We start from the raw sequence: 20,861 nt of genomic DNA on the forward strand, positions 1-20,861 counted from the left end.
AATGAAGTATTTCTCCCAGTTATTGCAATTACTCATGTTTTGTGATACACAGGGCTGTGGCGTTGATAAGCCAAACCTCTGATGCTGACTCCTCAATTTCCTTGACTCACGACTCCTACTCCGACTCCACTGCCCTGCTTCACTACTGAGCATGTACATGAAGCACAGCAGACATAGAACAGATTTTTTTAGGACATTTCATAACTTTCCCAAACACTTACAGCACATTCTGTATTGTACTACTGTACCCAATTTATTATATATTTTAGGTGTTGAGTTGGTACATTTTATACTGACTTCGACTCAACCAAAATGGACAACTACTCCAACTCCATGATTCCAACTCCACAGCCTTGGTTAAACACACTTTTATTTCCTTTGTGTGTATTGGAGCAACACAAAAAAAGAAAAAAAGGCAAATTACACATAATTTCACACAAAACCACAAAAATGGGCTGGACAAAATTGTTGACACCTTTACAAAATTGTAAATAAAAAACTTTGTTTCAAGCATGTGAAGCTCCTTCAAACTCAGCTGTGGTTTGGGCATTATGAAAATCACCCCTGAAACCAGATAAAAAGGAGAGAAATTTATTCAATATTTGCATTTTCTCTGTGTATGCCGCACTAACCACAGAGAACAGAAAGAGAAAAGAATTGTTTGAGGACTTGAGAATCAAAACTGTTGAAAAATATCAACAACCTCAAGGTTAAAAGTCCGTCTCCAGTGATCTTAATGTTCTTTTGTCCACAGTGCACAACATTATCAAGAAGTTTACAACCCATGGCACTTTAGCTAATCTTCCTGTACGTGGACGGCAGAGAAAAATTATTGAAAGGTTGCAACACAGGATAGTCTGGATGGTGGATAAGCAGCCCCAATCAAGTTCCAAAGAAATTCAAGCTGTCCTGTCGGCTCAGGGTGCATTCTACTATTTATCAAACTGAATAAAAACTACAAAGAAAAGAACTCCGTACCTATAGTTAAATATGGTGGAGGTTCAAAGATGTTTTGGGGTTGTTGTGCTGCCTTTGGCACTGGGTGCCTTGACTGGGTTCAAGGCATCATGAATAGTGATGAGCGAATATACTCGTTACTCGAGATTTCCCGAGTACGCTCAGGGGTCCTCCGAGTATTTTTTAGTGCTCGGAGATTTAGTTTTTCTTGCCAGCATAAGCCAGCATAAGTACATGTGGAGATCCCCTAGCAACCAAGCAACCCCCCCACATGTACTTCTGCTGGCTAACAGATGTAAATCATTCAGCTGAGGCAAGAAAAACTAAATCTCCGAGCACTAAAAAATACTAGGAGGACCCCTGAGCGTGCTCGGGAAATCTCGAGTAACGAGTATATTCGCTCATCACTAATCATGAAATCTAAACATTACCAAAGGATTTTGAGTCTCAATGTAGTGCGTCAGAAAGCTGTGTTTGCGTTCTACGTCATGTGTCTTCCAGCAGGACAATGACCCCAAACATACTTTAAAGAGTACCCAGAAATAGATGGAAACAAAGCACTGGAGAGTTCAGAACTGGCCAGCAATGAGTCCATATCTAAATCCCATTGAACACCCATGGAGAGATACTCAGATTTCTGTTGGGAGAAGGCAGCCTTCATATATGAGAGACATGAATCAGTTTGCAAAAAAAGAGTGGTCCAAAATTCCAGTTGAGAGGTGTAAGAAGCTTGTAAGGCTATGTGCACACGTTGCGGATTTTGCTGCAGATCAGTAGCGGATCTGCAGCTGCGGGTCCGCAGCAGTTTCCCATGAGTTTACAGTACAATGTAAACCTATGGAAAACAGAAAACGCTGTGCCCATGCTGTGGAAAAAAACGCGCAGAAACGCAGCGGTTTACATTCTGCAGCATGTCAATTCTTTGTGCGGATTCCGCTGCGGTTTACACCTGCTCCACAATAGGAATCCGCAGGTGTAAAACCGCAGGGGAATCCGCACAAAATCTGCATAAAAACCGTGGTAAATCCACGGTGAATCCACAGGTAAAACGGAATGCCTTTTACCTGCGGATTTCTAATATCCGCTGCGGAAAAATCCGCAGAAGTCCATTCTACATGTGCACATACCCTTAATGGTTATAGGAAGCTATTGATTGCAGTTATTTATTCCAAAGGGTGTGCAACCAAATATTAAGCTGAAGGTACAGACAATTTTGTCCTGCCCATTTTGGTTGTTTTGTATGAAATTATGTCCAATTTGCCTTTTTTTCTCTGATTGTTTTTTGTGTTGTTCCAATACACTCAAAGGAAATAAACATGTGCATAACAAAACTTGTGTCATTGCATTATTTTTCTGGAGGAAATACTAGAACAATTTCAAGGGTGCCAACACTTTCAGTCATGATTGTATATTTCTTTTATTTGCAGACAGATTGCAAGGGTGTTCATAACACGAACAGGTTAAGGATTGCAGTCTTAGGCCGGCGTCACACTCAGCGTAAGACAATACGGTCCGTTTTTTTACGGCCGTAATACGGAGAAATGTTCCCAAAATAGTGATCCGTATGTCATCCGTAGGCAGGGTGTGTCAGCGTATTTTGTGTATGGCATCCTCCGTATGTAATCCGTATGGCATCCGTACTGCGATATTTTCTCGCAGGCTTGCAAAACCGACATTAAATTGGATTTATGGGCTCAAATGTTCGTTAAAACTTATATACAGTATATATATATATATATATATATATATGTCATTGAGACACATATATATATATATTCTGTATTTATATTATAATAAAGGGTTAAATCGCGGAAAAAATTGGCGTGGGCTCCCGCGCAATTTTCTCCGCCAGAGTGGTAAAGCCAGTGACTGAGGGTAGATATTTATAGCCTAGAGAGGGTCCATGGTTATTGGCCCCCCCTGGCTACAAACATCTGCCCCCAGCCACCCCAGAAAAGGCACATCTGGAAGATGCGCCTATTCTGGCACTTGGCCACTCTCTTCCCACTCCCGTGCAGTGGTGGGATATGGGGTAATGAAGGATTAATGTCACCTTGCAATTGTAAGGTGACATTAAGCCAGATTAATAATGGAGAGGCGTCAGTTCTGACACCTATCCATTATTAATCCAATAGTACGAAATGGTTAATAAAACACACACACATTATTTACAAGTATTTTAATTAAATAAAGACACGTTGTAATATTTTATTAGACTCTTAATCCACCTGAAGACCATCGTCCTGAAACAAAGTTAAAAAAACAAACAACAATATTCCATACCTTCCGTCGTTATGTCCCACGATGTAAATCCATCTGAAGGGGTTAAATCATTTTACAGCCAGGAGCTGTGCTAAAGCACTGGCTCCTGCCTGTAAAACCCCGGGTACTGAATGGAAAGCAGGGTGATCTGTAGTTACCTTGAGTCGCGGTGATGAGCCCTCTGCTGGATGTCCTCATATGAACTCCAGCTTGGGAACTTTTCCAAGGCTCCAGTTCATGAGGACATCCAGCAGAGGGCGCATAAAACATAACATAACATAAAAAGTTATAAGTCTGTGATTCTTTGATGTACAGCTTGATATGAGCAGGAACCCATGCAGGTTAAACCAGTATTATAAATATGACATGTCATCAAGGTAAATACTTAGTGATACAAAGTAGCATACACTGCAGGTCCATAAATATGGAAGAGAAGAGGGTCCAGCCCATAGAAAAAAGACTTTCACCTTGAGGTTCTCAAAGAAAGAACACCAGATATTGTTTTCTCTTATATGTTACTAAGAAGTAATGCCACGGAATGTCCAGCAGATGGCACTGCTGTTCTCTAATGTTACATTACAATGTTGCAGTTTTCAGAGAGTAAGTTCTGATGTTTCATTAAAGGAAAATTGCCAGTAACATTTGCTGTAGGCAAGCAGAAGGACTGCAGGATAGGGCAGTGTAAAATATTTCCAGGTATAGGTGTTTGACACTATCTGGTGCTCCTTTTTTTTGCTCCGAAATTCCTTTTTTAGTCATATATAAATTAACTAGATGGTGGCCCGAATCTAACGCATCAGGTATTCTAGAATATGCATGTCCACGTAGTATATTGCCCAGCCACGTAGTATATTGCACAGCCCACGTAGTATATTGCCCAGCCACATAGTATATTGCACAGCCCACGTAGTATATTGCCCAGTCACGTAGTATATAGCACAGCCACGTAGTATATTGCACAGCCCACGTAGTATATTGCACAGCCCACGTAGTATATTGCCCAGTGACGTAGTATATTGCACAGCCCACGTAGTATATAGCACAGCCACGTAGTATATTGCACAGCCATGTAGTATATTGCCCAGTCACGTAGTATATTGCCCAGCCACGTAGTATATTGCCCAGTCACGTAGTATATTAGCCAGCCACGTACGTAGTATATTACCCAGCCATGTAGTATATTGCCCAGTACGTAGTATATTGCCCAGCCACGTAGTATATTGCCCAGCCACGTAGTATATTGGCCAGCCACGTAGTATATTGCCCAGCCACGTAGTATATTGGCCAGCCACGTAGTATATTGGCTAGCCACGTAGTACATTGCACAGCGACAGAGTATACAGAGTTAAAATAAAAAACAAACATATGCTCCCCCTCCAAAGGCCCGTTGAAGTCCTGGTCCTGTGCGCGGTGCAGGCGTCAGCTTCCGGTCCCAGGGTGTGATGACGTCGCGGTCACATGACCGTGACGTCATGGCAGGTCCTTCTTGCGCAGGACCTGTGATGACGTCGCAGTGACATGACCGTGACAACCGCAGGCGGCAGCTTCCGGTCCCAGGGTGTGATGACGTCGCGGTCACATGACCGTGACGTCATGGAAGGTCCTTCTCGCAGGGCCTGTGATCACGTCACGGTCACATGACCGTGACGTCATGGAAGGTATTTCTGGTGTACCATCATTGGGGCCGGAACCTGCCGCTTGCATGGAGCGGTCACCGTAGCGTCGCGAGGAGCGCGAAAGGCGGCAGATGGTGAGTATAGCAGTTTTTTTTTATTTTTTTAATTATTTTTAACATGACATATTTTTACTATTGATTCTGCATAGGCAGCGTCAATAGTAAATAGTTGGGGACACACAGGGTTAATAGCAGCGGTAATGGAATGCGTTACACCGCGGCCCGTTACCGCTGCCATTAACCCTGTGTGAGCGGTGACTGGAGGGGAAGGGGATTATGGAGCAGGCGCCGGGCAGTGACTGCAGGGGAGTAGGGGAGGGACTAATCGGACTGTGCCCTTCGCTGACTGGTCTCGGCAGCCATGACAGGCAGCTGCCGAGACCAATCAGCGACTTGGATTCCATGACAGACAGAGGCCGCGACCAATGAATATCCGTGACAGACAGAAGGACAGACAGACAGAAAGAAAGACGGAAGTACCCCTTATACAATTATATAGTAACTAGATTGTGGCCCAATTCTAACGCATCGGGTATTCTAGAATCTGCATGTCCCCGTAGTACTTGGACAATGATGATTCCAGAATTCGCGGCAGACTGTGCCCGTCGCTGATTGGTCAAGGCAACCTTTATGATATCATCGTCGCCATGGCAACCATTATGACATCTACGTCGATACTGTGCCCGTCGCTGATTGGTCGAGGCGAATTCGCGGCAGACTGTGCCCGTTGCTGATTGGTCGAGGCAACCTTTATGACATCATCGTCGCCATGCTGTGCCCGTCGCTGATTGGTCGAGGCCTGGCGGCCTCGACCAATCAGAGACGCAGGATTTCCAGGACAGACAGACAGACAGACAGACAGAAAAACCCTTAGACAATTATATATATAGATATTAGTATTTCTAAATGCACTGTTATGCATATAGCTGCACTTGCAGTCTATGACTCCTCTTTGTTTCTCCCGATCGGTGGCATCCTATTCTTGATTAACAATGGAGAGCAGAGGTGACATTATGCAGCAGACTCTCTGTCTTCAAGAAGCGGGGGAGGCACTGGCGGGAATAAGAAAGAAGAGGAGCCACAAACTGAAAGTTCACCCATACACTCACCAGTGCACCCATACACTCACCAGTGCACCCATACACTCACCAGTGCACCCATACACTCATTAGTGCACCCATACACTGAACAGTGCACCCATACACTCACCAGTGCATCCATACACTCATCAGAGCACTCATACACTCACCAGTGCTCCCATACACTCACTATTGCTCCCATACCCTCACCAGTGCACCCATACACTCACCAGTGCACCCATACACTCACCAGTGCTCCCATTCTCTCATCAGTGCACCCACACAGTCACCAGTGCACGTATACTCTCACCAGTGCAATCATACACTCAACAGTGCACCCATACACTCACCAGTGCATCAATACACTCACCAGTGCACCCATACACTCACCATTGCTCCCATACACTCACCATTGGTCCCATACACTCAGCAGTACACGCATACACTCAGCAGTGCACCCATACTCTCCCACTGCACCCATACTCTCACCAGTGCACCCATACTCTCACCAGTGCACACATACACTCGCCAATGCACCCATACACTCGCCAGTGGTCCCATACACTCACCAGTGGTCCCATACACTCACCAGTGCACCCATACACTCACCAGTGCACCCATACTCTCCCACTGCACCCATACTCTCACCAGTGCACCTATACACTCACCAGTGCCCCTATACTCTTACCAGTGCACCCATTCACTCACCAGTGCACCCATTCACTCAACAGTGCACCCATGCAATCTCCAGTGCTCCCATACACTCACCAGTGCACCCATACACTCACTAGTGCACCCATACACTCAACAGTGCACCCATACTCTCCCACTGCACCCATACTCTCACCAGTGCACCTATACACTCACCAGTGCAACTATACTCTCACCAGTGCTCCCATTCACTCACCAGTGCACCCATACATTCACCAGTGCACGCATACTCTCACCAGTGCACCCATACATTCACCAGTGCACCCATACATTCACCAGTGCACCCATACATTCACCAGTGCTCCCATTTTCTCATCAGTGCACCCATACAGTCACCAGTGCACGTATACTCTCACCAGTGCAATCATACACTCAACAGTGCACCCATACACTCACCAGTGCATCAATACACTCACCAGTGCACCCATACACTCACCATTGCTCCCATACACTCACCATTGCTCACATACACTCAGTAGTACACGCATACACTCAGCAGTGCACCCATACTCTCCCACTGCACCCATACTCTCACCAGTGCATCCATACTCTCACCAGTGCACACATAAACTCGCCAATGCACCCATACACTCGCCAGTGGTCCCATACACTCACCAGTGGTCCCATACACTCACCAGTGCACCCATACACTCAACAGTGCACCCATACTCTCCCACTGCACCCATACTCTCACCAGTGCACCTATACACTCACCAGTGCCCCTATACTCTTACCAGTGCACCCATTCACTCACCAGTGCACCCATTCACTCAACAGTGCACCCATGCAATCTCCAGTGCTCCCATACACTCACCAGTGCACCCATACACTCACCAGTGCACCCATACACTCAACAGTGCACCCATACTCTCCCACTGCACCCATACTCTCACCAGTGCACCTATACACTCACCAGTGCACCTATACTCTCACCAGTGCTCCCATTCACTCACCAGTGCACCCATACACTCACCAGTGCACACACTCACCAATGCACCCATACAATTGCCAGTGCTCCCATACACTCACCAGTGGTCCCATACACTCACCAGTGCACCCATACACTCACCAGTGCATCCATACACTCATTAGTGCTCGCATACACTCACCAGTGCTCGCATACACTCACCAGTGCAACCATCCACTCACCAGTGCACCCATACAGTCACCAGTGCACCCATACTCTCACCCATGCACCCATATGCTCACCAGTGCACCCATACTCTCACCAGTGCTCCCATGCACTCACCAGTGCAACCATACACTCACCAGTGCTCCAATACTCTCACCAGTGCACCCATACTCTCACCAGTGCACCCATTCACTCACCAGTGCACCCATACAATCTCCAGTGCTCCCATACACTCACCAGTGCACCCATACACTCATCAGTGCACACAGACACTCAACAGTGCACCCATACACTCACCAGGGCACCCATACTCTCACTCGTGCACACATAAGCTCACCAGCGCACCTATGCTCTCACCAGTTCTCCAATACACTCACAAGTGCACCATATACTCACCAGTGCTCCCATTCTCTCATCAGTGCACCCATACAGTCATCAGTGCACCCATACTCTCACCAGTGAACTCATACTCTCACCAGTGCACCCATACACTCACCAGTGCACCCATACACTCACCAGTGCTCCCATTCTCTCATCAGTGCACCCATACAGTCACCAGTTCACCCATACTCTCACCAGTGAACTCATACTCTCACCAGTGCATCCATACATTCACCAGTGCACCCATACATTCACCAGTGCTCCCATTCTCTCATCAGTGCACCCATACAGTCACCAGTGCACGTATACTCTCACCAGTGCAATCATACACTCAACAGTGCACCCATACACTCACCAGTGCATCAATACACTCACCAGTGCACCCATACACTCACCATTGCTCCCATACACTCACCATTGCTCCCATACACTCAGCAGTACACGCATGCACTCAGCAGTGCACCCATACTCTCCCACTGCACCCATACTCTCACCAGTGCACCCATACTCTCGCCAGTGCACACATACACTCAACAGTAGTCCCATACACTCACCAGTGGTCCCATACACTCACCAGTGCACCCATACACTCAACAGTGCAGCCATACTCTCCCACTGCACCCATACTCTCACCAGTGTACCTATACACTCACCAGTGCCCCTATACTCTTACCAGTGCACCCATTCACTCACCAGTGCACCCATGCAATCTCCAGTGCTCCCATACACTCACCAGTGCACCCATACACTCACCAGTGAACCCATACACTCAACAGTGCACCCATACTCTCCCACTGCACCCATACTCTCACCAGTGCACCTATACACTCACCAGTGCACCTATACTCTCACCAGTGCTCCCATTCACTCACCAGTGCACCCATACATTCACCAGTGCACCCATACTCTCACCAGTGCACCCATACACTCACCAGTGCACACACAGTCACCAATGTACCCATACAATTGCCAGTGCTCCCATACACTAACCAGTGGTCCCATACACTCACCAGTGCACCCATACACTCACCAGTGCATCCATACACTCATTAGTGCTCGCATACACTCACCAGTGCTCGCATACACTCACCAGTGCAACCATTCACTCACCAGTGCACCCATACAATCTCCAGTGCTCCCATACACTCACCAGTGCACCCATACACTCACCAGTGCACACAGACACTCAACAGTGCACCCATACACTCACCAGGGCACCCATACTCTCACTCGTGCACACATAAGCTCACCAGCGCACCCATGCTCTCACCAGTTCTCCAATACACTCACAAGTGCACCATATACTCACCAGTGCTCCCATTCTCTCATCAGTGCACCCATACAGTCATCAGTGCACCCATACTCTCACCAGTGAACTCATACTCTCACCAGTGCATCCATACACTCACCAGTGCACTCATACACTCACCAGTGCTCCCATTCTCTCATCAGTGCACCCATACAGTCACCAGTTCACCCATACTCTCACCAGTGAACTCATACTCTCACCAGTGCACCCATACATTCACCAGTGCACCCATACATTCACCAGTGCTCCCATTCTCTCATCAGTGCACCCATACAGTCACCAGTGCACGTATACTCTCACCAGTGCAATCATACACTCAACAGTGCACCCATGCACTCACCAGTGCATCAATACACTCACCAGTGCACCCATACACTCACCATTGCTCCCATACACTCACCATTGCTCCCATACACTCAGCAGTACACGCATGCACTCAGCAGTGCACCCATACTCTCCCACTGCACCCATACTCTCACCAGTGCACCCATACTCTTGCCAGTGCACACATACACTCAACAGTAGTCCCATACACTCACCAGTGGTCCCATACACTCACCAGTGCACCCATACACTCAACAGTGCACCCATACTCTCCCACTGCACCCATACTCTCACCAGTGTACCTATACACTCACCAGTGCCCCTATACTCTTACCAGTGCACCCATTCACTCACCAGTGCACCCATGCAATCTCCAGTGCTCCCATACACTCACCAGTGCACCCATACACTCACCATTGCACCCATACACTCAACAGTGCACCCATACTCTCCCACTGCACCCATACTCTCACCAGTGCACCTATACTCTCACCAGTGCTCCCATTCACTCACCAGTGCACACACAGTCACCAATGTACCCATTCAATTGCCAGTGCTCCCATACACTCACCAGTGCACCCATACACTCACCAGTGCATCCATACACTCATTAGTGCTCGCATACACTCACCAGTGCTCGCATACACTCACCAGTGCAACCATCCACTCACCAGTGCACCCATACAGTCACCAGTGCACCCATACTCTCACCCATGCACCCATATGCTCACCAGTGCACCCATACTCTCACCAGTTCTCCCATGCACTCACCAGTGCAACCATACACTCACCAGTGCTCCAATACTCTCACCAGTGCACCCATACTCTCACCAGTGCATACATCCACTCACCAGTGCACCCATACTCTCACCAGTGAACTCATACTCTCACCAGTGCACCCATACACTTACCAGTGCACCCATACTCTCACCATTGCACCCAAACGCTGACCAGTGCTCCCATACACTCACCAGTGCACCCAAACCCTCACCAGTGCACCCATACACTCAACAGTGCACCCATACACTCAACAGTGCACCCATACAATCGCCAGTGCTCCCATACACTCACCAGTGGTCCTATACACTCACCAGTGCACCCATACACTCAACAGTGCACCCATACTCTCCCACTGCACCCATACTCTCACCAGTGCACCTATACACTCACCAGTGCACCTATACTCTCACCAGTGCACCCATTCACTCACCAGTGAACCCATACTCTCACCAGTGCACCCATACACTCACCAGTGCACACGTACACTTACCAGTGCACACATACACTCACCAGTGCACACATACTCTCATCAGTGCACCCATACTCTCACCAGTGCACACATACACTCACGAATGCACCCATACAATCGACAGTGCTCCCTTACACTCACCAGTGGTCCTATACAATCAACAGTGCACTCATACACTCAACAGTGCACCCATACACTCAACAGTGCACCCATAATCTCCCACTGCACCCATACTCTCATTAGGGCACCTATACACTCACTAGTGCAGCTCTACTCTCACCAGTGCACCCATACACTCACCAATGCACACATACACTCAACAGTGCGCACACACATACTCTCACCAGTGCATTCATACTCTCACCAGTGCACCCATACTCTCACCAGTGCACACATACACTCACCAGTGCACCCATACTCTCACCAGTGCACACATACACTCACCAATGCACCCATACAATCGCCAGTGCTCTGATACACACACCAGTGGTCCCATACACTCACCAGTGCACCCATACACTCACCAGTGCATCCATACACTCATTAGTGCTCGCATACACTCACCAGTGCTCGCATACACTCACCAGTGCAACCATCCACTCACCAGTGCACCCATACAGTCACCAGTGCATCCATACTCTCACCCGTGCACCCATATGCTCACCAGTGCACCCATACTCTCACCAGTGCTCCCATGCACTCACCATGGCACCCATACACTCACCAGTGCTCCCATACTCTCATCAGTGCACCCATACTCTCACCAGTGCACCCATACACTCACCAGTGCACCCATACTCTCACCAGTGAACTCATACTCTCACCAGTGCACCCATACACTCACCAGTGCACCCATACTCTCAGCATGGCACCCATACGCTCACCAGTGCTCCCATACACTCACCAGTGCACCCATACTCTCACCAGTGCACCCATACACTCAACAGTGCACCCATACTCTCACCAGTGCACCCATACACTCACCAGTGCACACATACACTCACCATTGCACCCATACAATTGCCAGTGCTCCCATACACTCACCAGTGGTCCCATACACTCACCAGTGCACCCATACACTCACCAGTGCATCCATACACTCATTAGTGCTCGCATACAATCACCAGTGCTCGCATACACTCACCAGTGCAACCATCCACTCAACAGTGCACCCATACAGTCACCAGTGCACCCATACTCTCACCTGTGCACCCATATGCTCACCAGTGCACCCATACTCTCACCAGTGCTCCCATGCACTCACCAGTGCACCCATATACTCACCAGTGCTCCCATACTATCACCAGTGCACCCATACTCTCACCAGTGCACCCATACACTCACCAGTGCACCCATACTCTCACCAGTGAACTCATACTCTCACCAGTGCACCCATACACTCACCAGTGCACCCATACTCTCAGCATTGCACCCATACGCTCACCAGTGCTCCCATACACTCATCAGTGCATCCATACCCTCACCAGTGCACCCATACACTCAACAGTGCACCCATACACTCAACAGTGCACCCATACTCTCACTCTCAGCAGTGCACCCATGCACACACCAGTGCACACATACACTCACCGGTGCACCCATACACTCACCAGTGCACCCATATAGTCACCAGTGCACCAATACTCTCACCAGTGAACCCATACTCTCACCAGTGCACCCATACACTCACCAAGGCACCCATACTCTCACTCATGCACCCATACGCTCACCAGCGCACCCATACTCTCACCAGTTCTCCAATACACTCACAAGTGCACCATACACTCACCAGTGCTCCCATTCTCTCATCAGTGCACCCATACAGTCACCAGTGCACCCATACTCTCACCAGTGAACTCATACTCTCCCCAGTGCACCCTAACACTCACCAGTGCACCCATACACTCACCAGTGCTCCCATTCTCTCATCAGTGCACCCATACAGTCATCAGTGCACCCATACTCTCACCAGTGAACTGATACTCTCACCAGTGCACCCATACACTCACCAGTGCTCCCATTCTCTCATCAGTGCACCCATACAGTCACCAGTGCACCCATACAGTCACAAGTGCACCCATACTCTCACCAGTGCAACCATACACTCAACAGTGCACCCATACACTCACCAGTGCCCCCATACACTCACCATTGCTCCTGTTGTGAATTCCGTTCTGGAGCTCCCTCCTGTGGTTGCTAATGGTATTTTTGTGAGTTCTGCCCTTGGGCTCCCTCTGGTGGTTTCGAGTGGAACTGCTGCTCCTTTAGGTAGCTGTAGCAGCTGCCATCACTGATCGCCTTGCGTGGGTTTGTTATTTAAACCTGCTCTGGGCTTTAGTTCATGCCAGCTGTCAATGTCTTAGGTTGGATTTGGTTCTCTCCTTGGATTTCTCATATGGCCTGTTCTTGTCAGCAAAAGATAAGTTTCTGCTAGTTCTTGTTTGTCCATTTGTTTGGACTCTATTGCTTTGCAAATATTTCTCTTTTTGTCCAGCTTGTCACTATGTCATATTCAGGCTAGCTGGAAGCTCTGGGAAGCAGATTTGCCCCTCCACACCGTGAGTCGGTGTGGAGTTCATTTTTGTAAACTTTGCGTGGATTTTTGTAGTTTTAAATACTGACCGCACAGTATCCTTTTCTCTCTGTCTATCAAGTTTAGTATTGGCCTCCTTTGCTGAAAACTGATTTCATTTCTGTGTATGTCATTTCCCTCTCCACTCACAGCCAATATTTGTGGGGGGCTATCTTTCCTTTTGGGGTTTTCTCTGAGGCAAGATAGCTTTCTATTTCCTTCTTTAGGGGTAGTTAATTCTTAGGCTGTGAAGAGGTGTCTAGGGAGAGTCAGGAACATCCCATGGCTATTACTAGTGTTGTTGTTAGGATTAGGGACTGCGGTCAGTAGAGATACCACCTCCTCAGAGCTCGTCCCATGTTGCGTTTTAGCCACCAGGTCATATCAGTGTGGTCTCTTAACCACCAGGTCATAACATGCTCCCACACACTCACCATTGCTCCCATACACTCACCATTGCTCCCATACTCTCACCAGTGCACCCATTCACTCACCAGTGCACCCATACTCTCACCAGTGCACCCATACTCTCACCAGTGCACCCATACACTCACCAGTGCACACATACACTCACCAATGCGCCCATACAATTGCCAGTGCTCCCATACACTCACCAGTGGTCCCATACACTCACCAGTGCACCCATACACTCACCAGTGCATCCATACACTCATTAGTGCTCGCATACACTCACCAGTGCTCGCATACACTCACCAGTGCAACCATCCACTCACCAGTGCACCCATACAGTCACCAGTGCACCCATACTCTCACCCGTGCACCCATATGCTCACCAGTGCACCCATACTCTCACCAGTGCTCCCATGCACTCACCAGTGCACCCATACACTCACCAGTGCATCCATACACTCACCAGTGCACCCATACACTCACCATTGCTCCCATACACTCACCATTGCTCTCATACTCTCACCAGTGCACCCATTCACTCACCAGTGCACCCATACTCTCACCAGTGCACCCATACTCTCACCAGTGCACCCATACACTCAACAGTGCACACATACACTCACCAATGCACCCATACAATTGCCAGTGCACCCTTACACTCACCCGTGCTCCCATACTCTCAACAGTGCACCCATACTCTTACCAATGCTCCCATACACTCACCAGTGCACCCATACCCTCACCAATGCACCCATACACTCAACAGTGCACCCATACACTCAACAGTGCACCCATACTATCACCAGTGCACACATACACTCGCCAATGCACCCATACAATTGCCAGTGCTCCCATTCACTCACCAGTGGTCCCATACACTCACCAGTGCACCCATACACTCAACAGTGCACCCATACTCTCCCACTGCACCCATACTCTCACCAGTGCATCTATACACTCACCAGTGTACCTATACTCTCACCAGTGCACCCATTCACTCACCAGTGCATCCATACACTCAACAGTGCACCCATACTCTCCCACTGCACCCATACTCTCACCAGTGCACCTATACACTCACCAGTGCACCTATACTCTCACCAGTGCAACCATGCACTCACCAGTGCACCCATACAGTCACCAGTGCACCCATACTCTCACCAGTGCTCCCATACTCTCACCAGTGCTCCCATGCACTCACCAGTGCACCCATACACTCACCAGTGCATCCATACACTCACCAATGCACCCATACAATTGCCAGTGTTCCCATCCACTCACCAGTGGTCCCATACACTCACCAGTGCACCCATACACTCACCAGTGGATCCATACACTCATTAGTGCTCGCATACACTCACCAGTGCTCGCATACACTCACCAGTGCAACCATCCACTCACCAGTGCACCCATACAGTCACCAGTGCACCCATACTCTCACCCATGCACCCATATGCTCACCAGTGCACCCATACTCTCACCAGTGCTCTCATGCACTCACCAGTGCACCCATACACTCACCCGTGCTCCCATACTCTCAACAGTGCACCCATACTCTTACCAATGCTCCCATACACTCACCAGTGCACCCATACCCTCACCAGTGCACCCATACACTCAACAGTGCACCCATACACTCAACAGTGCACCCATACTATCACCAGTGCACACATACACTCGCCAATGCACCCATACAATTGCTAGTGCTCCCATTCACTCACCAGTGCACCAATACACTCAACAGTGCACCCATACTCTCCCACTGCACCCATACTCTCACCAGTGCACCTATACACTCACCAGTGCACCTATACTCTCACCAGTGCACCCATTCACTCACCAGTGCATCCATACTCTCACCAGTGCACCCATACACTCACCAGTGCACACGTACACTCACCAGTGCACACATACACTCACCAGTGCACACATACACTCACCAGTGCACACATACTCTCACCAGTGCACCCATACTCTCACCAGTGCACACATACTCTCACTCTCACCAGTGCACCCATGCACTCACCAGTGCACACATACACTCACCGGTGCACCCACACTCTCACCAGTGCACCCATACTCACACCAGTGCACCCATACACTCACCACTGCATCAATACTCTCACACTTGCACCCATACACTCACCAGGGCTCCGAAGCTCGTTTACATATGAAGAAAATACAAATTTCAGAGCAAAAGAGTATCACAAAGCAACACAGGTATGCCTGCAAATGGATTAACACTGCCCTATCCTACAGCATCTTTGATATCCAGAATCGATAGTACTGATAGAAGTTAAAGGAGAAGTGACAGGACGGCTATGAAAGAAACTGTGATAAATGACTGCAGTGCCATCCGCTGATGATGCCATGTTTCTGGTGGATTGATAGAAGGGAGAAATGAGTGCAGGGCCATCCTCCTGATGACGTCAAACTAGACTTTACAGTAAGTAAAGTAAAAAAAAACACACACAGGGATTAGCTGCATGAGTATAACTGTGTTTGTTATTTTTAAATGAAAATGGAAGTGTGTTTTGTTTTATTTGAAATAAAGGACTTTATTCTGGCTGTGTCTTTATTTACCATACAACTGTAGGATTAGTAATGGATGGGTGTCTTATAGACACCTCTCCATTACTAAACCGTGGGCTTGATGTCACCTGACAATACAAAGGTGACATCAACACCACAAGTACGAGTGAGAAAATCTGGGCAAAGTGCCAGAAATTACGCATCTAATAGATGTGCCTTTTCTTGGCAGCTGCGGGCTGCTATTTATATGCCTGGGGGGTCTATATCAATGGCCTACTAACAGCTTGAGAAAACCAGCCCTGAGCTGTCAGCTTTAGAAAGGCTGGTTGTCAAAAATGGTGGGGACCCCACGACTTTTTTTTAAAATTATTTATTTAAATAATGAAAAAATATGGCGTAGAGACCCCTCTATTCTTGATAACTAACCATGCTGAAGCTCACAGCTGAGGGTTGCTGCCCCTAGCCATGAGTTTTGCCTGGCTGGTTATAGAAAATAGGGGATAACCCAAACCGGATTTATTTTAAATTACGGTATATATTTACAGCGCAGGAGATGGCTGATAAATACTCCCATCCGCCGCTCCTGCTCTCACTGTTATTAGCAGTAGGTGTAGGCTGATGGAAGTAATAGTCTCATCAGCCGCTGTCTGCTGTCATTGTTATCACTTGAATACAACTCTTATCATTCTCCCCTGCTCGTGCTGATTACTGGCATAGCAGAGGAGAATGATGAGAGTCGTCTTCAGCACCCAGCACCACAGAACAGCGCTTACCGTACCGCTGCTTCACAGGCACCAGGATGTGTCACACGGATGATCTGTGTGCACGTGTGTGGGACGTTTTGTGGCTCGTGCTGATGGTAAAAACAGACATGTCTACGTGTGGGTCACACAGACACACGGTCCGTGGAAACATACTAACATGTACACAGACCCATTCACTTGAATGGGTCTCCGTGTCTAAGTGTCTCCGGTATGTGTGAAAACTGTCACCACACTTACTGGACACACTGACATGTGAAAGAGCCCTAAGGCTCATTCATATGTCCTTGCAAACTGGTCCGAGCGGAGCGCTCACCGCAATATACAGACTGGCATGGACTTATGCATGAGCCCTTATGTATGTTTTTCTGTTTTTCCTTATAGATTATACAGATTGTCACAGCCATAGTAATCATTATAATTGGATGCTTTGGGGAAATTCATGTTGGAACACCATGGTGGTCTGGAATTCTGGTAAGGCTTTTTTAAGGAATTAGAAGTTTAGTTCAACTGAAAATACACTGTATTAAAAAGAATGAATCAACTATATTTTTTACCATATTTTTACCAGATAGTGATACTGTAAAGTGCAGCGCTCCAGAGTCCTGGTCGTTGCAGTAATGTCGCTCTTCCACCAGGGGGAGTGATATTACGTCTGATGGTACTAAAGGAGTTCACCTTGCCAGGTATCACAAGTCACACAATACACTTCACACTCCAGTCCACCAGGGGGAGCCTTGCTTCTATCTATTAGGGCACTCCTCACACACGGGTAAAACTGGTGGGTTGGATAGAAAGTGAGAGAGAAGCTACCTGGGTTTGACCTAGAGACGACCTGTCAGGCAGACAGGGGAGAAGGAGGAACATCTGAGCTGCAGACAGAGGGTCCCTGTCAGGGGTGGGATCCTGACAGAGGCCAAGCACGAGATAGAATGTTACGGAGCTGCGCCTGCACCCATTGCGGCAGCATCCTAAGAAAGGACACAAAGAGAAGTGTATTGTGGAGAGTGAGAAACGAAGTCACAGCACAAGATTTCATACCGGGAGGAGTTCTGCCCCAAGATCGGCAGCCTCCTTCTGAGGCGCGTAGCCGGTGGCCAGAACACCGAGGGAGTAATTGACTCTACGTATTAGTTCAGAGACCGGCAGGACAGTCAATTCCAAGTTGGTTGCCCGACCTTAATACCTAAGAAGACACAGAGGCAAATTGTGGGAGAGGGGCGTCACTAGGGTCCCTATAAATAAGCTCCAGGCCTACCCCGTCATACGGGTTGTCCTATCCATACCATCTGGGGGACAGAGAGATAGAAGATCAGAAACATCCACGAAAGTTGTGAGGACTATCCCTTGGTGCTCAGCAGGGAGGTACAACAACACACAGGCGCTAGTAGGAAGGCTACTGATTTCCACCTGGATAAGGGAACTATGGATGTGCCTTCGGACTGGCTGGACTCTGCTTGCCCTGTGAACGGTACTCTGGACTGTGGAGTCTTCAGTAAAAGGTAAAGAGACTGCAACCTTTGTGTCCTCATTATTCATTGCGCCTTACTACGTCCACCATCACCACCTACACATCTGGGAAGCCCTGGGGACATACTTCACCTGTGTTTGACCTAGAGAGGACCTGTCAGGCAGACAGGGGAGAAGGAGGAACATCTGAGCTGCAGACAGAGGGTCCCTGTCAGGGGTGGGATCCTGACAGAGGCCAAGCACGAGAAAGAACGTTACAGAGCTGCACCTGCACCCATTGCGGCAGCATCCTAAGAAAGGACACAAAGAGAAGTGTATTGTGGAGAGTGAGAAACGAAGTCACAGCACAAGGAGATAATACCGGGAGGAGTTCTGCCCCAAGATCGGCAGCCTCCTTCTGAGGCGCGTAGCTGGTGGCTGGAACACCGAGAGAGTAATTGACTCTACGTATTACTTCAGAGACTGGCAGGACAGTCAATTCCAAGTTGGTTGCCCGACCTTAATACCTAAGAAGACATGGAGGCAAATTGTGGGAGAGGGGCGTCACTAGGGTCCCTATAAATAAGCTCCAGGCCTACCCCGTCATACGGGTTGTCCTATCCATACCATCTGGGGGACAGAGAGATAGAAGATCAGAAACATCCACGAAAGTTGTGAGGACTATCCCGTGGTGCTCAACAGGGAGGTACTACAACACACAGGCGCTAGTAGGAAGGCTACTGATTTCCACCTGGATAAGGGAACTATGGATGTGCCTTCGGACCGGCTGGACTCTGCTTGCCCTGTGAACGGTACTCTGGACTGTGGACGCTGAAGTCTTCAGTAAAAGGTAAAGAGACTGCAACCTTTGTGTCCTCGTTATTCATTGCGCCTTACTACGTCCACCATCACCACCTACACATCTGGGAAGCCCTGGGGACATACTTCACCTGTGGGAAGGTATACCATCTAGCTGCCATTCCATCACTCCAGCGGACCCCTAGCAGCGTCGGTCACCCTGACCGAATACCACAGGTGGCGTCACGAACACCAGACAAACTACACCTTTAATTGGACGCCCCTCAGAAATACCACGGACCGGGTCGGGCCACCGTGACATTCCCAGAACCAAGAGAGAAAGACCCGGTACCGAGTACCCCATTACCCTACACGTGGGGGCGCTCCATATGTAATTAATTGTAAAGTGCTGCAGAATATGTTGGCGCTATATAAATAAAAATTATTATAAATTATTATACTGTACACAATCTTTTTATTGTTATCGTCGAGAACACTCGGTGTGAGTATGTTTCTCGTTTCTGAGGTTCACTGCACTCTCACTTCTCGTGAACCAAAGTACATACAGTCAAAATTTTAGTACGGTAGATCGTCTCTTTTAGACGTTACAGCGATTTTTCCATGTAAAGTGGCGAGTGAATCACTCTGTATATAGGTGCAAGAGGTCTTGCTGAAACTTGCACATGGAATACTCTCTCCTTGGTGTCTCCATGGCTTCTTTATACTTAGCTATCCTGAAAAGAATGAACTAGTACAATCTTCTCTGCAGCCTCTCTAACAACCCATCTTGCACTGCTGCTTCCATGTAGTCTCTTTCAGTTGAAAATGCCTTAGCTCTAACATGTACCCCCAATAGGTATACATGGGTACTCATCCAAGCTCCCCAGTGCTTTCAAAACACTCCTAATTATAGAAGCAGCTCCTTATTTATATCTTTTTTTTTTGTCAAAAGTCGGGTCGGGTGAAATCGGCCGATTATTGCGAAAAGTCGGGGGCCGACTGAAACACGAAACCCAATGCAAGTTAATGGGGAATCAAAGTCGGCAGTGAGTGGAGGACAGGAAAACACCTACAGTGCCCTTTTTAATGCCAAACACATAAATTCTTATTACTTAAGCTTGTCAATCTTAGAGGTAGTGGTCTGGGTCAATGTACCAGCAGACTCATCTAGCAGTGGCTGGGCAATGGGCAGGATGAGGAGGAAACACAGATATAGGCCCAAATAATAAAGTGGGCTAAATGCAGTTCAAAATTGGTAA

At 48.2% G+C, this 20,861-nt stretch overlaps 1 protein-coding gene across 1 annotated transcript in view; it reads left to right on the plus strand.

Annotated features, from left to right (window-relative positions):
• Positions 1–20,861, plus strand: part of RP9 (RP9 pre-mRNA splicing factor) — a 206,610-nt gene that overhangs the window by 35,469 nt on the left and 150,280 nt on the right. The window contains exon 3 of the mRNA XM_077269293.1: positions 17,740–17,829. Coding sequence (XP_077125408.1) covers positions 17,740–17,829 — 90 coding nt within the window. The remainder of the gene's footprint in view (positions 1–17,739; positions 17,830–20,861) is intronic.

Source organism: Ranitomeya variabilis, chromosome 6 (assembly GCF_051348905.1).
Source record: "Ranitomeya variabilis isolate aRanVar5 chromosome 6, aRanVar5.hap1, whole genome shotgun sequence".
In the NCBI taxonomy this organism is placed as follows: domain Eukaryota; kingdom Metazoa; phylum Chordata; class Amphibia; order Anura; family Dendrobatidae; genus Ranitomeya; species Ranitomeya variabilis.